General features: G+C 34.8%; 1 protein-coding gene across 1 annotated transcript; it reads right to left on the bottom strand.

Annotated features, from left to right (window-relative positions):
- Positions 1–10393: 10393 nt before the first annotated feature.
- On the bottom strand, positions 10394–13254 carry LOC112273101 (cytokinin dehydrogenase 9). Its single transcript, XM_024501496.2, has 3 exons — positions 12615–13254; positions 12190–12472; positions 10394–11990 (listed from the first exon to the last, which is right to left on the bottom strand). The coding sequence occupies exons 1-3, from the start codon at positions 12960–12962 to the stop codon at positions 10966–10968; spliced, it is 1656 nt and encodes a 551-aa protein (XP_024357264.1). The 5' UTR covers positions 12963–13254; the 3' UTR covers positions 10394–10965.
- Between the last annotated feature and the right edge of the window lie 7154 nt (positions 13255–20408).

Raw genomic sequence — 20408 nt, 5'->3', positions numbered from 1 at the left:
CACACAATTGCAATCAAGGCCATCCAATACTTTGATGCAAGTTCTTGCATTAATTGTATTCCACATATAAAAATTTATGGCTATTTCTAAATTTATTTTAGTCACTATTATCCTAATCTCCTTTAATCCTATAAACAAGTATATAAATAATAATTGGATCTACTTGCTTTAGATATCCATTGAACCACTAATTTACCATCTAATGATGCCATGAGTGTCTATACTATAGCAAAAAATACTAATAAAGATATTGTTGTTTTGTTATACAGATATTATATTTTTAGTAAGAAAGGCCTAAGCACCAATACCTACCGTATCTATGACTAATCACCTTATCTATCTTATACTCTAATAATTACAAAATTTCTTTTTTGTACCAATATGTTACATTATTAGTATTAATTTTTATGGTTGTACATATCTTACATGCTTATTTTGTCTTAAATTTCTAATTTATACCACATCATAAAACCACATTGAGTATTTAATCGTAGCTCTTTTAATCCATACATGTTTATAAAGATCCACTATCTCTAACCATAAGAGAGTTTAAGATATAGGTCCTTGAGTTCATAAAATATATTCATAGTAGTTTTTTTGATTCTATTATGACAAAAGATTCTAAATAAGATTCAAATCTAAATTACATTAATAATTATTAATTAAATTATAAGTTAGATATGCAAAAGTTTTTAATCTTTTTGCCAAAAATATTTGGAAGAATAGTAAAAAAAGCACCAATCTATATTCCTCCTTTTAATAAATAGTTTTAACTTCAAAATCATTACCAAATAGCAATTAATAATTTTTAATTTCTTCTTGAAATTTATAAATTTAAAAAAAATCCAAAGAAAATCTCTAATAGACTTAAACTTTACAATCCAATCTCTATGCTTTCAATATAAATTAGTTTAATACAAAAGCCTTTCTTTTTGCAAACTAAATAGATTATATGTAATATAACTCTTAAATTGAGAAATTCCAACATGACTATGAATTAAAGAGAATAACACATCCACCTTATACTAACTAAAATAATTATAGAAAGAATACAATTTGGTGAAATAATTAAATTAAGATGTTGATTTTTTTACAAAACATCTTCTAATGATATGAAAATAAGTCCTAGGTCTTCTTTAAGTGAAAAAATCTCCAATTTTAGATAAGCACTTTGTTTTGTTTTGTTTTGTTTTTTGTTTTTTGTTTTTTTTTTGTTTTGTTTTGTTTTGTTTCTTTTTTTTAAAGTGATACAAGAGTTGAATCTTGTTCTAATTTGGTGCAATGGCTTGAAAATCTGATCTTATTTTAAACTATTAAATTTCTTCTTTATTCTATTTTTAAATCTTTAAATATCTAAAGATTAGAAGCTAACACTAGCTTTTTCGTTTTTATACTTTTCTGAATAAATAATCCAATATCTTTAAATTGTATTTTTATAAAATATATATATTTTTTAAAAATAAGGTTTTTGCTTATATATCCACTTATTTGTAAAAATCATAGATCTAAATTAGTTTTTTAAAAATCCACCTAAAAACTAAAATTTTCTATATTTCTTTTAAAATTGAGTCTTTTATTAATAATAAAAATATAAAAAAAATTGAAACCAAAATCTTGAAAAATCTTAGACAACTAAAATCCTCTCAGAATCCACTTCCTAATATTACACTTCAATTTGCAAAAGAACCCCCATTTGTTATAGATGCTTGATTTGTACTTTGAAGTTTGGTTTTGATTTTGTTGCACAAATGGTTATCTCTTATGTATCAATCAAACCGTTTTTGTATTAAATATTATAAATATCTATTCTTAACTTTGACTTAGAGGCAATTTATCTGAATTTTTACCTATCCTATCTTATTTTAATCTAATTATGGCCTTCTAAAAGAGATAGAAGATTTTTTAATATTAGAATCATTATAAAATATTAAAAATTTAAATATGTTCAATCTATTAGCTATAAATTCATAAAAAAGCCTTTTTTCATTTTTTTTCTTAATTTTTTTTCACAAATTTTAGTTAACATTTACCTTTTTATTTAAATGTTGTGTTACAACACAACACCAAAAAAAAATTCAAATGACACATAGATATGATTCATTCATTTTTTTTACTTAAATCTTATTAAATTCTCTTAAAACAAAAAAAAAGAAAAAGAGGTGGAATTAGGATCATGGAAAGATAAGAAATATTCCACACTACTTTCTAAATCTTTGTTCATTCTTATATTTTACAGTATTAAATTAAAATTCACAATTCTTTCACACTATCAATCATTCACCATCACTATCACCATCAACTTAGCTTTTCTAATAGACCCTCTTCTACCTACAAATTAAATCTATGGTGTTTGAATAAGGTTATGTCTTCTGTAAAAAATACTTGGGATTGTTCTGAAATTTTTTTACTAATAAAAATTTAAAAATAAAATTTAATAATAAATATTTTTGTAAAACAAAAATTAAAAAGAAAAGCGAAAAAACAAGCAAGAGGAGCCATGCTTGAAGAGCCTTATAGAAAACTAAAAAATGAGCATGTAGACATATATTAAGCACTAACTCCTAACATAGCTCAAAAACTAAGAAAAATACTGTATAAATTTGACCAATAGAATTTTTTTATAAAACAGGTAATATACATATATATATATATATATATATATATATATACACACATATATTTGAAAAGTAGCTTTAAATATATTTTTAATGTAGTCAAAGAGAAAAAAATTCAAACCAAGAATCAATAATCTTTAAATTGAACCAAATATATTTTTCTACAACTTTTAAGAAATAGTCTAAATTGGATTGAATTTCTTTTCAAAATTTTATTGAGAAAAAAGAGTCTTCAAATTGATTTTTTAAAATTAATTGATAGGAATTTAATCACTCCAATATTAAAGAAGAAAAAAAGACATACTTGGTAACTTTAATTTTATTGAACTTTTTAATTCTACTTATGAAATATTCTCAATAGAACTTTAAATAAAAACATAATTTATTCTTTTGTAGTTTAATTAAAATAACTAAATATATATTTTTCTATTCCAATATATTGTATATAATATATTACTATCATACAAGGCTATATATTGGTCTTATTACTTTAACCAATATTTTATTCTTTTCAAGTTAATTTTTATTTAGACATTTGATTGCATTACTTCTAACTTTACTTTTAAAGAAACAAAAATCTATGGCTTCATTCTAAAATTATTAATGTAACAAAACTATTATTTTTGGAAGAAAAACACAACTTGCAATTAATATTTTTCTATTATCAAAATTCTCAATATAATGTGGATTATAACAATGTTTTTCTATGGCTTATTATCTATTCTTTGTTCTAAGATAGGTCTTGAGTTTATATTTCAAATTAACATTTTAAAACTCATCTTTTAAAATTTAAAATTTTTTAATTTTTAATTTTGTAATGAAAAATTAATTATAAATGAGTATGTTCATGCCTTTTCAATCATTTTAGAGGGTACAAAGAAAAACATTTTCTCAACAACTGACATTATAACAGTCTTCTATGCTATATTAGATCTATGTATTAATTAGAATAATTGATGGTTTTTTGGTACTTATATGGACTTCAAAATATCCTTAGCAATAAACTAACAATTAAACTCTTAGTCTCTTTATAAGTATATTATTTTCAAAGCCTTTCTTTAATAATAATTAAGAATTTTTAATTAATATAAACAAAATAAAAAACTACAACATTAGAGTTTCACACGACTCAATTCAGCAAGGTACATTGTTCACTATGTCATCTTAGCTTCTATTATCTACTTCATCATGGTTTAAAACAAATCTTGCTAAAATTAATAAAACTAATAGAAAAATTTGCTCAAAATTTTCTACAAAAATGAAAAATATCAACACATTTTTAGCCAATGTATTCAAGTAAAAATTATGATTGGTCTAATTTTTAATACTTTCAAAACAAAAAAATATCTATCTCTACAAAATTAGAATCTATTAAATAAAACACTTATGATGTAACAAACTAAAATCCTTAAATATTTAAATATAGTTGCTATATTTATCCTTTGATCATTTAAAAACTTTTTATAGGACTTTATCTTACAAAGAATTCTATAACATTTGATATAACTACTTATTTATGTTCTTTAAACATACAAAAATAATAATTTGATAAGATTCTTTTCATTTGATATCATGTAGTATGCTTATATATTTAAAGTCTACTTAGAAAATAAAAGAAAATTTGATAGTAACCCATTTACAATGATTTTCAATCTTAACAAAATTATTTAAATATTATGCACTACCATTCATACTATAAAAAAATATTTATCTTCTGAGATTTATAATATTTTATAAAGATTATTCAACTCAATATAAATGGAGTGGGCACAATTGCATTAATGTAGGATCATAATATGACTAGGCTCCTAACAAGATAGACAAAACTCATATATCCTCTTTGGTTTAATTGCCTCTCTCATATTTGACTCTATAGATTACTTATAGAGTCACAACTGCTTTTTGAAGGAATATAATATAAAAAAGGTAGAAAATTATATTGAGACTATATTACTTTTATGGAAGTACAAGTTGCAAATGGGCACAAAATACTGCCTCTTTGTAAATTGATCAGTTATTTAGAAAAAGAGTACAATAAAAAAATAAAAAATATATATATTTATATAGCTTATTTAACACATAAATATTGCATTAAGTTCCTAATGAAAAATTAAAAAATTAAATCTTAATTACAACATCAATAATTCTAGTCTATTCTATGTTCCTACAATGACAAAAATTATCTTATATAGATTTTGAGGATGCTGAATAATGCAAGACATATGAGATTGAGAAAAGAATATTGCCTATTTTTCTTTAGCAAAGAAGGTTGAACAAAAAGTCTTTGGTTTGCTATTAATCTAATAAAAATTTAATTTTGTAGCTATAAAGTAGAGAGCTATTAAATAATAGTAGGAAATTCGTAAGCTGCAACAACAGCTCCCATGGCATCTGACAACCTCCCCAGATGAAAATTCCTATTCCTACCGAGCTTTCTACTGCAGCACTTAGCTACTGTGCTACCCAATTGTCCACATAGCTCACCACCAATGCACATGAACATGGATAATCCACCACATACCCCTTTTGATGAAAACATGGACTCGGCCATTGACCAGCTTTCTCAAGCTGTCTTGCAAGACCTCAACAACCACGAACGGACAAATGCAGAGATTATCGCCCAATTACCTGACGACTTGGAGACTCCCCGCCTGCTGGAACCTCTCCTCCATGCCCAACAGTCTCGAACTCAACACCAATTGAGATCCACGTCCTTCCGGATACACCACAAAGCACCACCGCCTCGCCCTCACCATCGGAGGAATCCACAAATACCTTAACTACAAGAACTCCGCAACAGAGTTGGCATCCGGCGGCCTCAATTACCAATTAACGTTCTCATAAGGCGGTCGAGCCCTCGATCGGCCCAGTTTCTACGAGAAGACCTTCGTAGGGAGATCGATGCTACTGTGGCTGTTACTGCACCCAAAGTGGTCATTGCTCCCCCCTCACCAGTGCACTCCCCCACGCACAAAATTAATTGAGGCCACGGAAAAGGAGATACGAGGCAGATTGGACCCGACACCTTACACTCAAGACGACCTACCCCGAATAGTTAATACAACACGAAGGACACACGACTTCCGGGGCTCACTTGTAGCCCAGGAAATTTACGCTGCCACTGCCCAACACCTCAGCGAATACGACTATAATCGATGGATGGGTACTTCTCACTCGGCACACGCCACCCATCATAACAACAACCTCTCACTCGAAAAAGAGCAGGGTCACATTGAACAGCTCAGAGAGCGCTCGGCCGCGAAATTTCAAATCTAGATCTCCTTTTTTCTTTGATATGTGCTGTCTGATTTCAATAGACACTTGATTGTTGCACAATCTTATGATCATAGCATATATACTGACAACATATCCATCCAAATGGATGTTAGACGTATGTCTGACTACAGCAACCTGGCCTAACGGTCGCACTAAGTTTCTAATGATTTTGTAAGTATTACCTTCATCCATTTCAGAAACTATGCTTACCAAAATGGATGAAGATGGTGATATTCTTGTCTATTAGAAAAAATAAAGATTCTTTGACATTTAAGTGTAGGCTCTTATTCTTTGACTATTTGAAATTAATGAAGCAGTTTTATTTTTAAGCAAGAAAATTGGTCTAACGAGAAGACGGATAGAACTATCTGGCATGAGCTGATTGACTGAACAAAGGTAGAGATTGTTATAGGAAGACATTACAAAAAAAAAAAAAAAAAAAAAAAAAAAGTCAGAAAACCTCAAAAGTACAAGACCAACTATGGTTACGAAAAGGAAACCAACTATTTTCACTGAAGATATTTCCTTTACATGATATTTCCATTACACCACTTATGTATGTATAGTACAATATATGAATTATAACTCCTTTTCATATACATCAATCAGCAAAGGTGTACAACCTCTTACGTTTCAAATAAATATATATGTACGACACAGTGGTAACCTTTTGAATATGGGAATTTTGTAGTGATGAACTGAACATGTCGATGAGTTTGTTTCCGAAATTGGTTTCAAGCTTATGGAACAGTGGATGCTGATCAGGAAAGCGGTTGTCTGTTCACTGGTTGATCGTATTCTCAGTGTACCGAAAACTTGGAGCTTTGATGTTAGATTTCGCATGCCCTGGATCTCCGACATTCTTAAAACAGTGAACGGTAGATAACCATCGGCTCAGCGCATGACCCACGTTCAGCTGTTCAATAATGAAAGTCCAACAATGCACAGCCATGCTTATGCGTTGCTTTACGAGCCACTGTAACTTAATGTCAGTGTGATGTGTTAAATACTGGTTGTTTGCAATATATATCTTAGATTTAGTTTCTGGAAGGAGGTGCCAGTCTGCGAAATGCAGACTAGTTATGGGCCATAAACTACATATTGATGACAATGGTGTCAGTGAGTGAGTCAAGCACATAGAGCACTTGGTGCTTGCCAACTCACCGTATCCATGTCACATGACCTCAATGTCCCAAGAGCAATCTGAAGGATTTGCAGGGGCTTCGAAAACACAGTTGTTGAAGGTCCATTTGAAGTCCGTGCGATTTCCTCATCAGCGGTGAGATTATGCAGACAGAGTGGTGAGAAGACATGATAGTCTTCGATGAGGAAATCTAGCGGACCAGCAGGTAACCATACTCATGGAGTTCCATGATCAACTATGTTGTGATTATCTCGAGGAAAGGGTTTTCTCAACAACTTTATGAAAATCCAAGATCATGAAATCGCTTCATTAAGACGCCGCTTCCGTGAAGAATCGGATATAACAGGAAGTAGAGGAATTCGAAAGTAAATTCATGCTGCATGTGCAGTCCAGCTCAATACTCGACCTTTTCTTGGAAAGGTACTGCAAATTTTGGCGCTGAAAGTAGGAATTTTGTCTTATTTGAACATCAGCCAAGGTTGGACCACAAAAAACAGGCCAGTCCCACTCCCTGACTTTTCTCTAATTGCAACTAGATTTCACCTGAAGCTCATGCTTCGGAATTTAATGGGTAGAAGTGGAGCAAAGTTCAGGTTTTAAATGTCTATTTTAAGTTTATTGTCAGCTGCACAACTCGCATGCGCTGCGATGTTTTGAGCCAATTCAGTCGTCATCAAAACTAGAACTGCATACAAGTGCGTAGCCACTCTTGATGCAACCCATGCGAGTTTGCATCACTTTTCTCCACTGGTCTAGCTTCAACTTCAGCCAGCGAGACGACTTAATCTTATCAAATTTGTTCACCTTCGTAGTCTTATGGGGTGCGATCGGTTGAAATGTTATGAGCTTTACCCCAAACCCCTTATTCAATTGTTTTAGAGTATGGTGAGATTCGAAACACTCCCTCCAATGGCTGTAATATTACTACATACAACTATGTTGTAAGTTCTGCTGCAGGTGCCTGCATCGTTGGCTTCGGCAGGTAACAACGACGCATTTCGATGGACCGAGCTATGCAACCAATTATTTTGTGATTTGGTTGAGGCTTTCTCGTCGAGCATGCAAGTCTAGGGCAGTGGCGAGCTCCTTTTTCACTCAAAAGCACTGGAACTCACACAACCAAGTTGGCCATTGTGCAACATACTATTCCACTACTTCTCATTTGCTCAAGAAGTTTCTGTATCATACGCCTGCTGAATCGTCAGCTCTCAGCTCTAGGGCTCATGGAGCGACGGGAGAGGCTGGGGAAGCACCTCGGAGAAGCAGTAGCAGTAAGGGTGGTGATGAATTCAAGCCCGGTCTGAGAAGTTTGTCCCCAGAGTGATAAAGCACTCACCATTTCAATGGAAATCGGGTCGTGGCATCTTCCGCCACTTCATTAACACTGAGAGCAGGGAATCTGCTGTCTTCCTGCTCTATTAAACTAGTTCATACCGACTGTTTGAGTTCCCCACCTGCTCGAGATTGCCGAGCAGTATATGGGCAACCTGAAACCTCCAAAGATGTCTTCCAAGGAGTTGGTTTCAGACTACTAGTATCTGAAGAACTCCGGCAAATCTGACTAGCCAGGTCGCACACCCAACATGAACCTGATCGCAGACCTAACAGGCTGTCGCTGGCTGAGCAAACTGCCTGTACCAGCAGGGTGCGACAGCTTCCACCTGAACCAGGTTGACTGCCAAGACTTCCCTCTACGAAATCGTCGCTCTGGTTGTACAGTTAACAGTGTCAATTGGCCCCGCGCACATCGTGCTAATCACAGTGGCATACGGATTCTGGTTCAGGAGCTCAATCCAAGCATTCTTTGCGAGGAACTCCAGTCATGGTCCGATGCCCACCTGGACCCCTTAGTTAGGTACGCTGTCGGAACTGAAGCAGCCGAGTGGAACCACAGTAACTGTCACAACCAGAGCGCGTTCGCTGTAAGTGTACAGAGGCAAGGGGTAGGTTGTAGTGGTCTTGATCGAGAGCGGAGGCGTGTTCAGCAGCAGTTAGTCCACAGGAATTCCGGTGCCGACGCGCAGGCACGCATTTCTTGATGGTTTGAGCAGTTGAATCAGCGCTTATTGTACCCCGGAGTACATTTCAACAAGTCTCTAGAGGATGGGGGTCAAGGTTGGTTTATTACATCAAGTACTGGACGCAGACGACGCCGTCCGGGGTGTTGTCAGACCCCACGTACTTGAACATCCACGCCAAGTAGCGGAAGGAATTTACGGATTTAGGTCCTTTGAATATATGACACTGAAGTTACAACCAGAATATAATTCCCTAATTGTGAACTTTCTCATAGATATGATTGACCGCCGCATGGTTTCTTACCTACTGTAATTATCGCCTATGAAGTCAGAAAATAAAGTTGGTAGTTGCTGCAGCCAATTCAAGTGAGATACTGGGTCTGATGTGGAGGAGTCATCGAATCTTTTTCATGGCTAGCCAAGAACGCACTCGGAAGGCTTGCAGCTCATCTTATCCTTATCTTCTCGTCTGGTACTGTACATAAAACCATCCTCTCGTCCAGTCTGTTGGTGTGTTGACAGAGCAAACATTCAATCACCGGCCCAATTTTTTTGGAAAATATTTCCCGCTTGCTTTGGTTTGGAAGGACTATAAAGTGATTCACTAAAGTAGACGCAAACAGAGACTTCACTCATAGAACACCTTTGGTGATTGAATTGAAGTGCTCCTTACCGTGGGCCTGAGAAGGAAACGTCTTAATCTGTAACAAAACATTACTGGGAAGTGTGTGCAAGAGTCAGGAGCTGGTACCAAACTGCCACAACGCCTTCACTTTTATATGGGTGCACTCAGTACTAGTATGTACATCAGAGTTCGGTCCACAATGCTATGTTAATGCATTTCATTCACTTGCCAATCCCGTAGTTAACCTGTATCTGTAACGCATCATTGTTTTGTAAATTTGGCAGATTGTCCAACGCTACACACAAAGCAGAAGTTATCATCAGAGTGTGCATTCGGGTACCTTTGAGTACCTCCCAAATTTTCCATCTGGGCACCATTTCAGTGTTAGGATTGACTGTAGAGCAGTTCATTGCAGTTTGCTTTTGTGATTTATTTTGCAAATTGATGAAAAATCTTCCATTCAAGCAAGGCATGGAGAAGGGCTTCTTTCTTGTGTGGAAAACTCCATTCTATGCTAAAAAGGCATTCCACTGAAATAATTCTGGAGACAGTGCCAATGATCGCAGTAACAAATTTTTGATATGGCTTACAGAATTGTTTCTTCTCCCTTTGCTTATAGTTGAGAACATCGGGTCCTGTTTACTTTGTTGCAATAACAGTTTTGAATGAAGTATTATATAATTGGTTACGTTTTCTTAATACACTGACAAGAGTATTCACAAATAGAGAGTCAAGTTGATTGACAAGAAAAACAAATCCCCTAAACTCCAAGTCCTCAAATTGACTTCTCAAAGGAATAAAGTCAGCAATGTGAATCTTCACTACCTCTGAATCCCTCAATTTAGACCAGGCTTAGAGATCATCATCAAACTTGTTATGTTCAATCTAAATTCGGATCAAGCACATAATGTCATCACACCCTCACATATGTTGCTGACAGGCAATGCCAGCCATCAGGATAATATCAATTCCCGTGAGGTGAAAGTTCTTCCCTCAGCTTAGCCAGCACTGCCACTCCTTCAGCTTGAAATTTACCAACTCTGAGGATCATACCTTTGATTATTTACAATCCTTTCACCTTGAATGTTGTCTGCGCGCTATCTACGGCATTTCGGCTGTTGATGAACCTAAGGTTGGCGCCAATCGCTCTACGAATTAGCAATAAATTGATTAACCCTTCGCTCCGAGCACTTGTTCGAAGTTGAGGTTAAAGCTCTTGATCAGGGTACAAACTAGACCTAATCTAAATGTTGAATTTGGAATTTGTGGCATCGTCCTGAAGACATCTCACTCGTCTTGTGACTGGCCATGAGCGATGTTTGCAATGGAAAACTTGCTACCTCGGCGACGGGAGAAGATGTTCTGGCTGGAAGATAGAATGACGTTGGGATCAAACGCCTGCTTGTTCTGCACGAAGGTTTCCCATTTGATCCCGAAGTGGCGCTTCCACCGGCTACGGTCCTGGTAATGGGGTAAATACTGCTTGCATTGCAGAGGCTCACAGATGCGCAGGATCTTCTCGTTGTCCTCCAGCATGGACGACAGGGAAGGGCCGCCATGTGCGTCGGGGAGCTTGTTGCGCAAGAAGGCCACAATGTAGAAGATTTCCTCGGGACTCTCAGGTATCGCCACGGACAGCCTCTTGTCCCACTGGGATTTATTTACGGGGTAGACAAGGATGGGGCCATTGAACTCGTGCGTGACAAGGCGCTTGAACACCAGCATGTCGAAGCGGTCGATAGCCGAGGCGGGCACGAAGATGTTGAGCCAGGGGTGAGGAATCTCCCACAATCCTCTGGACCTCAACTGCGTCTCCAATTCATGCACGCGGTCGAGAAACTTGAAGTAGGTTGTGTCGGTTTTGAACAGCAGCTCGCGGTGGAAGCTCAGTGGAGCGAGCATGCTCTCCACCACATCGTCCAGTTTCTGAAGGTCGGCTGTTGAGTAGGCCTTGGTCACCTCCAAGCAGTACATGATGGGGCCGGCTGAAGAGGGAATCATGGCCTCAGAGACCTCGCTGCGGACGAATGGCACTGAGCCCCACCCATTGATGACGTTCTCATTGTTCACCACCACAAAGCCCTCCACGTAGTCGAATGACTTGGTGACTGCAGAACCAATGAGCAGTTCCTGGTCTCTCTTGAAGGTGGCAAAGTCGGTGTATAGTGCTCGCATCCAGCGAACCCTCTGTGGGGCTTTCTCCAGCAGGATGCGAGCCTTGGTGATGATGCCGAACTGGCCCAAGCCTCCCAACACTGTGAAGAAGAGCTCCGAGTTTTCAGTAGGCGTGCATTGTACCACCTCTCCCTTGCCTGTAACCGCAAAACAATCCAATACACATAAATTAATGCCATGGTGCAGGATAAGTATTGCACAATTGGGTGCAATATAGAGGACATGACCGACCTTTAATTCCAAAGACATTTGAAGGCCTATGTTCTGGAGAAAAAAATACGTTCATTGAGCTACTTTCTAGAGGGTGATGAATTGAAAGCTGGTGCAAATATGTACCTGTGACTACTTCGAGCTGCAAGACGTTGCTGACTTCCGGGCCATGGCGGAAAGTCTGTCCGCTAACTCCAGCATTCGATAGAGTGCCGCCAACGGTGAGGTAGAGGTAGTCGGTCCATGATCTGGGTGCAAGTCTGTGCTCCAGAGATGCCTTCAAAACATCCACCCAAAGCGCTCCACCCATGGCCTCCACAAACGGAACACCGTTCGAGGCACTGTCGCCGGATGGCGCCACCATTATTCCGTTCAAGCTCGTCATCTCGACGACAATTCTATTCCGTGCCTGCAGCCACGTTCAAACCACCAGCTGTTGGTCAAAACACTATCAATTCCAAACTTGCACTTATCAGCATGCACACACACTGCAGTGAACCTGTCAATCGGCCATGATTCACTTCTCATGGGAGTCGCAAGTTTGATGATACCTGCGATTGGCTGCCAGTGGAGCTACCGAGGCCGCGAGCGGCAACAGTGAGCTCAGACTCTAACCTCGCCACAGATCGCACAACAGTTGCTATATCGTCCACCGAAGTTGGGTGCAGCACGACCGCAGGCGCAGTGACACGACGCAGCTGGCCCCAATCCTTTGCCGAGGCTGTGGTGTTCTCGAACGTGAGCTTGCCCTGCAAGGAGAGCGACTCCAGGTACTTTCGATCGCCGGGTGAGATCGGACTACGACGGCTGTCGGAATCGCTGTAACACACCCGCAAACACGACGCAAGGATGCATCCTAGCAAAGCCACTATCAGGTGAGCCCAGATTCTGGATGCCATGTTTCCAGTGTCGTCGCAAATTACTACAACGCACCGGTTGATGGTGGGGACTTCTCTAAATCTAGAACTAACTTGTGTGTGTGGGTGAATGGTATCAGATGCGCTAGCTGATGTTGGAGTCTCTGCCTGGTGAACTGCCTCCTTGTTGTGTACAGGGAGTCCTTTTTATGCATGCGGTCCACTGAGCCCTGCATCCAGGAAAATTTTGGTTCTTGGGGCAATCTTGCACCCTGCGAAGGAACTCAAATCCAGACAAAAATTCTGCTAGCCTGGTTGTGTGCTGACCCTTCAGATTCCTGCACACAGCAGCTAAGACCGTCCTCTTTTGTGCACTTGCAGTCTGACTACTGGTGATTCAGCCTCGGTGTCTCATTAATTTTGATGGCGGCCCCAAAAAAACCTTTTACGGTCACGATCCGGAAGACTGGAAAGGAGCCTACAATCATCAACATGACCTCAGGCTAAAGATCTCCTTGGGTGCGACCAAATGCAAGAAATTTTTGGAGCGTGTCGAGCTATCTGTGACAGCGGCCTCAAATCTACAGTACTCGCGTACTTCCAACCAGTACTGCAAAGATAGCTGCCTGATCAGCTCAGACCAGAAATGTGCACGATGAGCTAAACTATTGTTTGTTTCCACGCTTTGAACCAGGGAGCACAGAGTCGGACTTCCGATCTTTCCCCCCACTCTCTCAGCAACACCATCAGACATAAAGTAAACAAATAACTTAAATGATTAATTTTCTAAACCCAGTCTGGTTTTCGATCAACGCATTTCCTGAAGCTCCATCCTCCTGGTTTTTGTACATTACCAATCATCACTTGTCTGTTGTCAAGTTAACGTGCACGGAAGGTTACTCAAGCTGCCATCCCTCGTAATTTTTTACCATAGAAACTAGGATCGTCACAAATCCCCAGATTGGTGCCCACTTTCTTGTTCGACGGCAGACGTTTCGAAACCTGGAACGCAGACTGCATTCACAGCAATTTCACTAAAAGAAATATGGCTTTATTCGATTAATTGTTTCGTTTTGTTCTCGTGTTTGGAAAAAAACTATAAATATACCTGATCATGGTCACTCTGTCCAAAGTGTTGCATCCTTTATATCAGAAGCATCAGATGTAATTAAGAGGATTAACTTATGTGTGCGAATTTATTTATTCATTTCTTTTTTCTTTTTTCTTTTATGCAAGAGCCATGTACGCCTTACTGAGTTGAACTTGACTCTCACTTTGTTCCACCACCGAAGAGATTGTTTGTGACTGTCTTGATAATGTATTGACAGCTTTCAGCATTTTGAATGAACTTCTTCCTGATTACTTTTTAATATTGTGTTTATCAAAACCATGTGTTGTATTGCAATCCGTGATAGATCGGAATTATAGATTTTCTTCCTCATAATTATTCTTGACCTACTACCTTCATCTTTTGATGTGATAAAATGCATTGAAAGGATTCACTCATTTCTCTCCACTATTTATATATGCGTATATACATATGTTGCGTTATATATATATATATATATATATATAGATATATTGAAATTGTTAATTGGTTTTACCTGACTGAAGTCTCAGTACTTGTAGCTTCTCTCTAAGAAACAAAATTAAAAACTCGAAAATCCAGAATATAATATTACCATAGCAATCTATGCAGTTTTTTCATTAAGAAGAACATCGAGGTAGTAGCAACGGACCTATGCGGCTACATAAAAGTGCAATATTACTTAAAGCAATTGGGTTAAGATTATTAGTGATTGGAGTGATTTGTCAATAAACTAGAATACTAATTAACAAATGCTTGATGTTAGCGGATTTGGAATTCTTAAATTATTGTGATTTCTCCTTTTATTTTTATATTTCAAGGAATAATTGGCCGAATTTGTTTTAGTTAATTTTACTTTACATTTATAACAGTTCTTGACATGCATTAAAATTTTATTGTTTAAATAACACGGTTTTATTATCACAAGTTGCATGATGATGTTTATGATTTTAAATTTACAATGTATGTTGATTTGATATTGAATTTTACCTTTTAAATATAAACACATTCAAATAAAGACATAAATAAATAAATATTCATATATCATATTATGATATTCTTTACGTAATATGATTTTTATCATATTTAAAAATACATAAATACAGACATACATCTTAATAAAATAAAAATATTTTATATTTTATATTTCAGATAGTATATTCATGAAAATATCTATATATATATATATATATATATATAGATTTACTCCAATTGACGTAAAACATAATTGTTTTCAGGAATTTTAGGGATTCATTTTCACAAATCATTTCTCCTCATCTTCAAAAGACAAAGCAACCTTTGCTAGTAAAAAAAACCACAATCCACCAAACTTGTCTACCAATTGAGCTAACAAAGAACAAAAATTCAAGAACCAATTACAACTTAGACTCAAACATGTAGTGGATCCAATTCACACAACAAAACTCAGCATTGGAATTCCTAATAGCAGGGACATCAATGCAATGAAAAAGAAATCATTTTCCAAGTTAGAATATCCCTGTTCATTTTGTTATGAGGGAGCTGAGGTTACCAAGAGAACTACCCAATTGATACATTCAGTGATTATCTTATCACGTGGTACCACACGCATGGCCTCAATCCACCTTTACCTTTTGAAAACCTGAGCATTTTTCATTTTTCCAATTCCCCCCCTCACTCCCTAAGTACCCGATCTTCGGTGCTCTTGAGATGAAAGCCAGAGCACGTCTGATGATGATCACAGAATCAAATAAGTCATGGAAGGTGGGAAGGCAAAGGCAAAGGGCCAAAGGGGGGGGGGGGCACAAGCAAGGAAGTGTGTTCACCTATCACTCCACTCTACCAATTCAATTGTGTGTAGGGGAGGCAACCCCAACACTGAACCAATCTGATGCTGGCTGCAGGGCTTGCATGCATGATGGATGATGAATGATGATGGATGAATGATAAAAGTATAATGAGAAGTCATGGAGCAAAGGAGGAAGAAGGGAAGAGGAGGCATGGGGGGGCTCCTTTTGAAACGGCCTTTGGTCTCACAATTGGGAACTTGGGTACATGTACAGACTCCTCCATCATTGTGAACCAATCCTATCTATCTGCATGAAACATATGTGTGACTGTATATGTAATTCACAGAAAGTGAGCCACAAATGGGCTCCTGCATTGTCAGAAGCTGGGGTGGGCAAGACGACAACTACTATTCTATTCTAACTATCTATCTCCCACAGGCTAATATTGGTAACATGCACATGTGTGAATGTTTTGTTTATTCCTGGCTGGGAACATCCCAGCAAAGTGATGCTGTGGGGCAGATGAATGAACCTGAATGAATGCCAAAATGGATGTGTGGATGAATGAATACACACAGGGTGTAGCAAGTACATAGAAGCAGCAGCAGCAGCTCAATTCTCTATATTGGGCCTTGCAAAGGACAAAACGCCCCCCAAAGGAGTTTGTGTGTAAGTCTTGGTGGGGGGGGGGGGGTACTCTCTACCCAAAAAAAAAGGGTGGTGGGAAAGAGGGGCATCAACAGCAGCAGCAACAAAATCAAATCCAATCTCAATGTCAATTTCCAACTCCTAATTCTGTCCCCATTATTGAAGCCATGCAGGAGCACAGCCTTTCCCTCATAAGTTCCCCCAGGGGCCTGAGGAGGGATTGATGGATGACCCATGCAAGCTTTTCCACACACACTCACACTCACACAAAATGGAGATAGGGTTTCAGATGGACTGCAAGTAAGTAAGTAAGTAAGTAAGTAAGTCAGTAAGTAATGTATGTGCTGACCTTCAGCTCAGTTTGCATGCCCCATTCCAAGGCCCCTTCATGCCCTAAACCCTAATTCCAGGGTGCCATCTCAGTAATGACATGGGATGATTTGCTTGGTCTTGGGAGGTGACCTGGCACTTAGTTGCAAATTGCCTGCTGAACTAGCTGCATGAAACACTCACAAGTTTCTTATTCACATTAAGAAAATGAATTACTATATATATATATATATATATATATATATAGATAAGAAGTAAAAAAGTAGAGAGAAATGGTAGTAGGACATATCTGGCCACATCCTTTTTAATATTACTACAATGAATACATGTGATGTTTGTGGTATTTTTTAGTTGCAACATGTGGCAAAGAAATGTATTTATTTGTGAAAGGCTATTTTTACTACAAAATTTCTATAAATGGCAAGCACTAAATGTCAAGCAATAAATCAAGTCCCCACAACTTTTGCCTTTAAAAGTGTTTGTTCTATCTCTCAAAGGGCAGTAAATCAAACTCTGTACAAAACATTTTATTGAAAATCTTACTTCTTTTCAGGGAACAATGCATTCTATTTAGCAAAGATAACCTTATGCTATGAAATATCTAAATCAAATGGATTTATTTATAATTCCAAAAAATATATGTCATTTTTATATTTTAAATTTTAAATGAATTTCAAACTTAAAATATCACAAATATGTGTTTAAGTAAAGATGCGAATTCAATCCTGGTTTTGAAAAGATTATCTAAAGTGAATTATATTTTTTTAATAATTATTTAAAAATATTGGCATCTATCAAAAAAATAATTAGAAAAAATGTCAAAACTCTAGTCATTAAGTAAATGATAAGATGCTTATTAAAACATTAACAATCAACATGTTTATACTTCCATGCTCATTGACCAAAAGTGGAATAAAAATTGCGTGATAATATTAATATACTGGATATAGTAGCATAAAATATTCTAGCAAACACACGTTTAAGCAAGATAAATTAATTTATTTTTTATGCCTAAATTTACTTATTTCAATCAAAGAGAATCGTGCATCATCTATATGATTTTTTAAAATATTGTTTTAGCAATATTATACATCATCACTAATTTTATTAATTATTTAATAAAAAAATTATAGTATTTATATCTATTACTTGATTTTAATGTAATTGGTTATTTTAATATTTAATATAATTTTAAAAATAAATATAATTTCTTTGGAGTATGATTTTAAAATATATATATATATATATATATATATATATATATATATATTCTACTAATATATTGGACTAGCTACATAGTGTTTTTTAATATAAAACTATTTAAAAGTTTATAATTGAAAAACATTACATGTAGTTATAAAAAGAAAAAACTTTCTTACCATATAACAATTTTTACAATTATTATAGGATAGCTACATTGTCAAGCATAAGACATAATCATATATATTATATATATGAATTATATCAATTTAATTTATGTTATTATATTTTTATTTAAAATATCAAATTAAATATTTTAAAATGTTGGATTGTATTGTAAGTTATTTTAAAAATATTTATATAAATAAAAAATTTAATAAATTACTAATACCTTAATAAAATACAAATAGAATCTCACATAATTAATCAATAATTTATACTATTGAAAAAATAAAATATAATATTTTAAGATATTTCAAATATAAAAATTAAATAGAAATTAGATTGATATTGATTTACAAAAGTTTAACTCAATATAACATTAGTAACATTCTGATTTTTTTATAGGAGTATTTTAACAATGTTAATTTTTTTTTTTGTATATGTATATAGAAATAAACCTAAAAAATTAATATTGATGCAAAGAAAAGGAATCAAAAGGCAAAGAAGTATAAGAAGGAAGACCAAATATAAGTCTAAGAATAATACAACATTTAGATTTTTCTAAAATTAATAATAACAATGAAAAGGTATTCATTGGCTTGATTTTGTTATTTACATTATGACTAAAAGGTCCTATAGAATCTTCAATGAGTGGTTTTTAGACACATGGAACGTATCAAAAGTCTAATAAATCTTCTATAGAAATCTTTAGAATGCTAAAAGTTTAAGATGGTAAAAAATGATTATAATAGCTTCTAAAGGATAATGAAATACTTTTCAAAACTTCTAGATAACAATAGAATATTCTAAAAAAATTATTAAATATTTTATAACATCTTAAAGATTTCCAAAGACCTAAAAAAAACTTTGTAGATATTTTTTAATATTCTAAAATTTCTTTAGTTTATATTTAAGGTAAAAAAAAATAATAAAAAATTTAGAGTAAAATATTTTATTTATTATGAATTAAATTATTTTGAAACATATAATATCAATTTTGTATTCTTTTAAAAATATTTTTTGGTAAATTTAAAAATAATATTTTTATTAAATGTTGTTAGTACCTTAGATAATTTTAGCAATCTTCAAAAAATATTGCAACAAAGAAGGATGATAATACAATAAATAAATAGAATAGAAACACAATTAGTTGTAGCACCATTACAAAGTTAAGATAGAAGCTATGATTAAGAAAAAAATTAGGCATTGTAAAAACTAGTAAAGAGACACTTTGCTCTTTTTCTCTTTTTCTCTTTCTCTATCTTTCTTTCTTTCTTTCTTTCTTTTTCCTTTAAAAGTTAGGCATTCAAATGTGAGAAAAAGTGACAAGATTACTTGTTATGTTTTTAGAAGTTACAACTATGCAAAACATTGTAATGCTTTGTATTTAAATGAATAAAGGAGAAGCTTGGATTCATTGTCTTTGAGGTACTTGTAACTCAATAGTATAACAAAGAAATACTATACCAAAAGAAGGGTTTATGTCATGGATGCATTATTTTATGAAAATTACTATTTTATGATGTGTCACTTAGTAATAGAACTTTGAGCTAATATTTTAGTGACCATACTAGGCATGGTTATTTAATTTGAAGCAATGAATGCAATGAATGATGAGCAAGGCTATTCATTTGGAAGTACAATTCAATGAACCATTGGTACCAAGGGACATGACTCTAAAAAATGACACCTCCACAAGAGAAGGTAGTAAAGATAAACTACTACTTGATCTTATAGAAACATCAAAAGAAAGTTTCGAAGAAGAAGAAGAGCCATCAAAAGATCTTCTAAAATAGATGAAATGCTAAGTTCTGGTTATGAATACTAGAAATACAAAAATAGAAATAAGGATATAAGAGCTTGCTATAAGATTATAAATACAGAATATTGTTACATCAAGAGAAACTTTTTTGACCACAATACCATTATTTTTTGCAAAATTAAGCAAAATATATACTCAAGTACTCACAATTGTACTAATTACCATATCAATTGTGGTAGAAACAACAATATGTCATTTCTTATCTAGTACTTTAATTAAACAATAATCCCAATTAGTACTTGTGATTTTTTTAAAATGTTGTTAAAATTAACCAAGTTATTAATTCAATAGAACTTAAAAACATATTTGTCACATTTTTAGAAGGAATAGTAATTTTTTTGACCTATGATTTGAAAAACCATATCTTGTTGTATCTTAAGAAGAAATAAAAAATTATTTGAAAAGAAATTTAAGACTTATAAAAGCAATAAAGAAGTATTATAAGCATAAGATGTAATTAGGAAATATCC

This window comes from Physcomitrium patens, chromosome 20 (genome assembly GCF_059467195.1).
Source record: "Physcomitrium patens ecotype Gransden chromosome 20, ASM5946719v1, whole genome shotgun sequence".
NCBI classification, from domain to species: domain Eukaryota; kingdom Viridiplantae; phylum Streptophyta; class Bryopsida; order Funariales; family Funariaceae; genus Physcomitrium; species Physcomitrium patens.
This window is presented reverse-complemented; position numbering and strand designations above follow the sequence as displayed.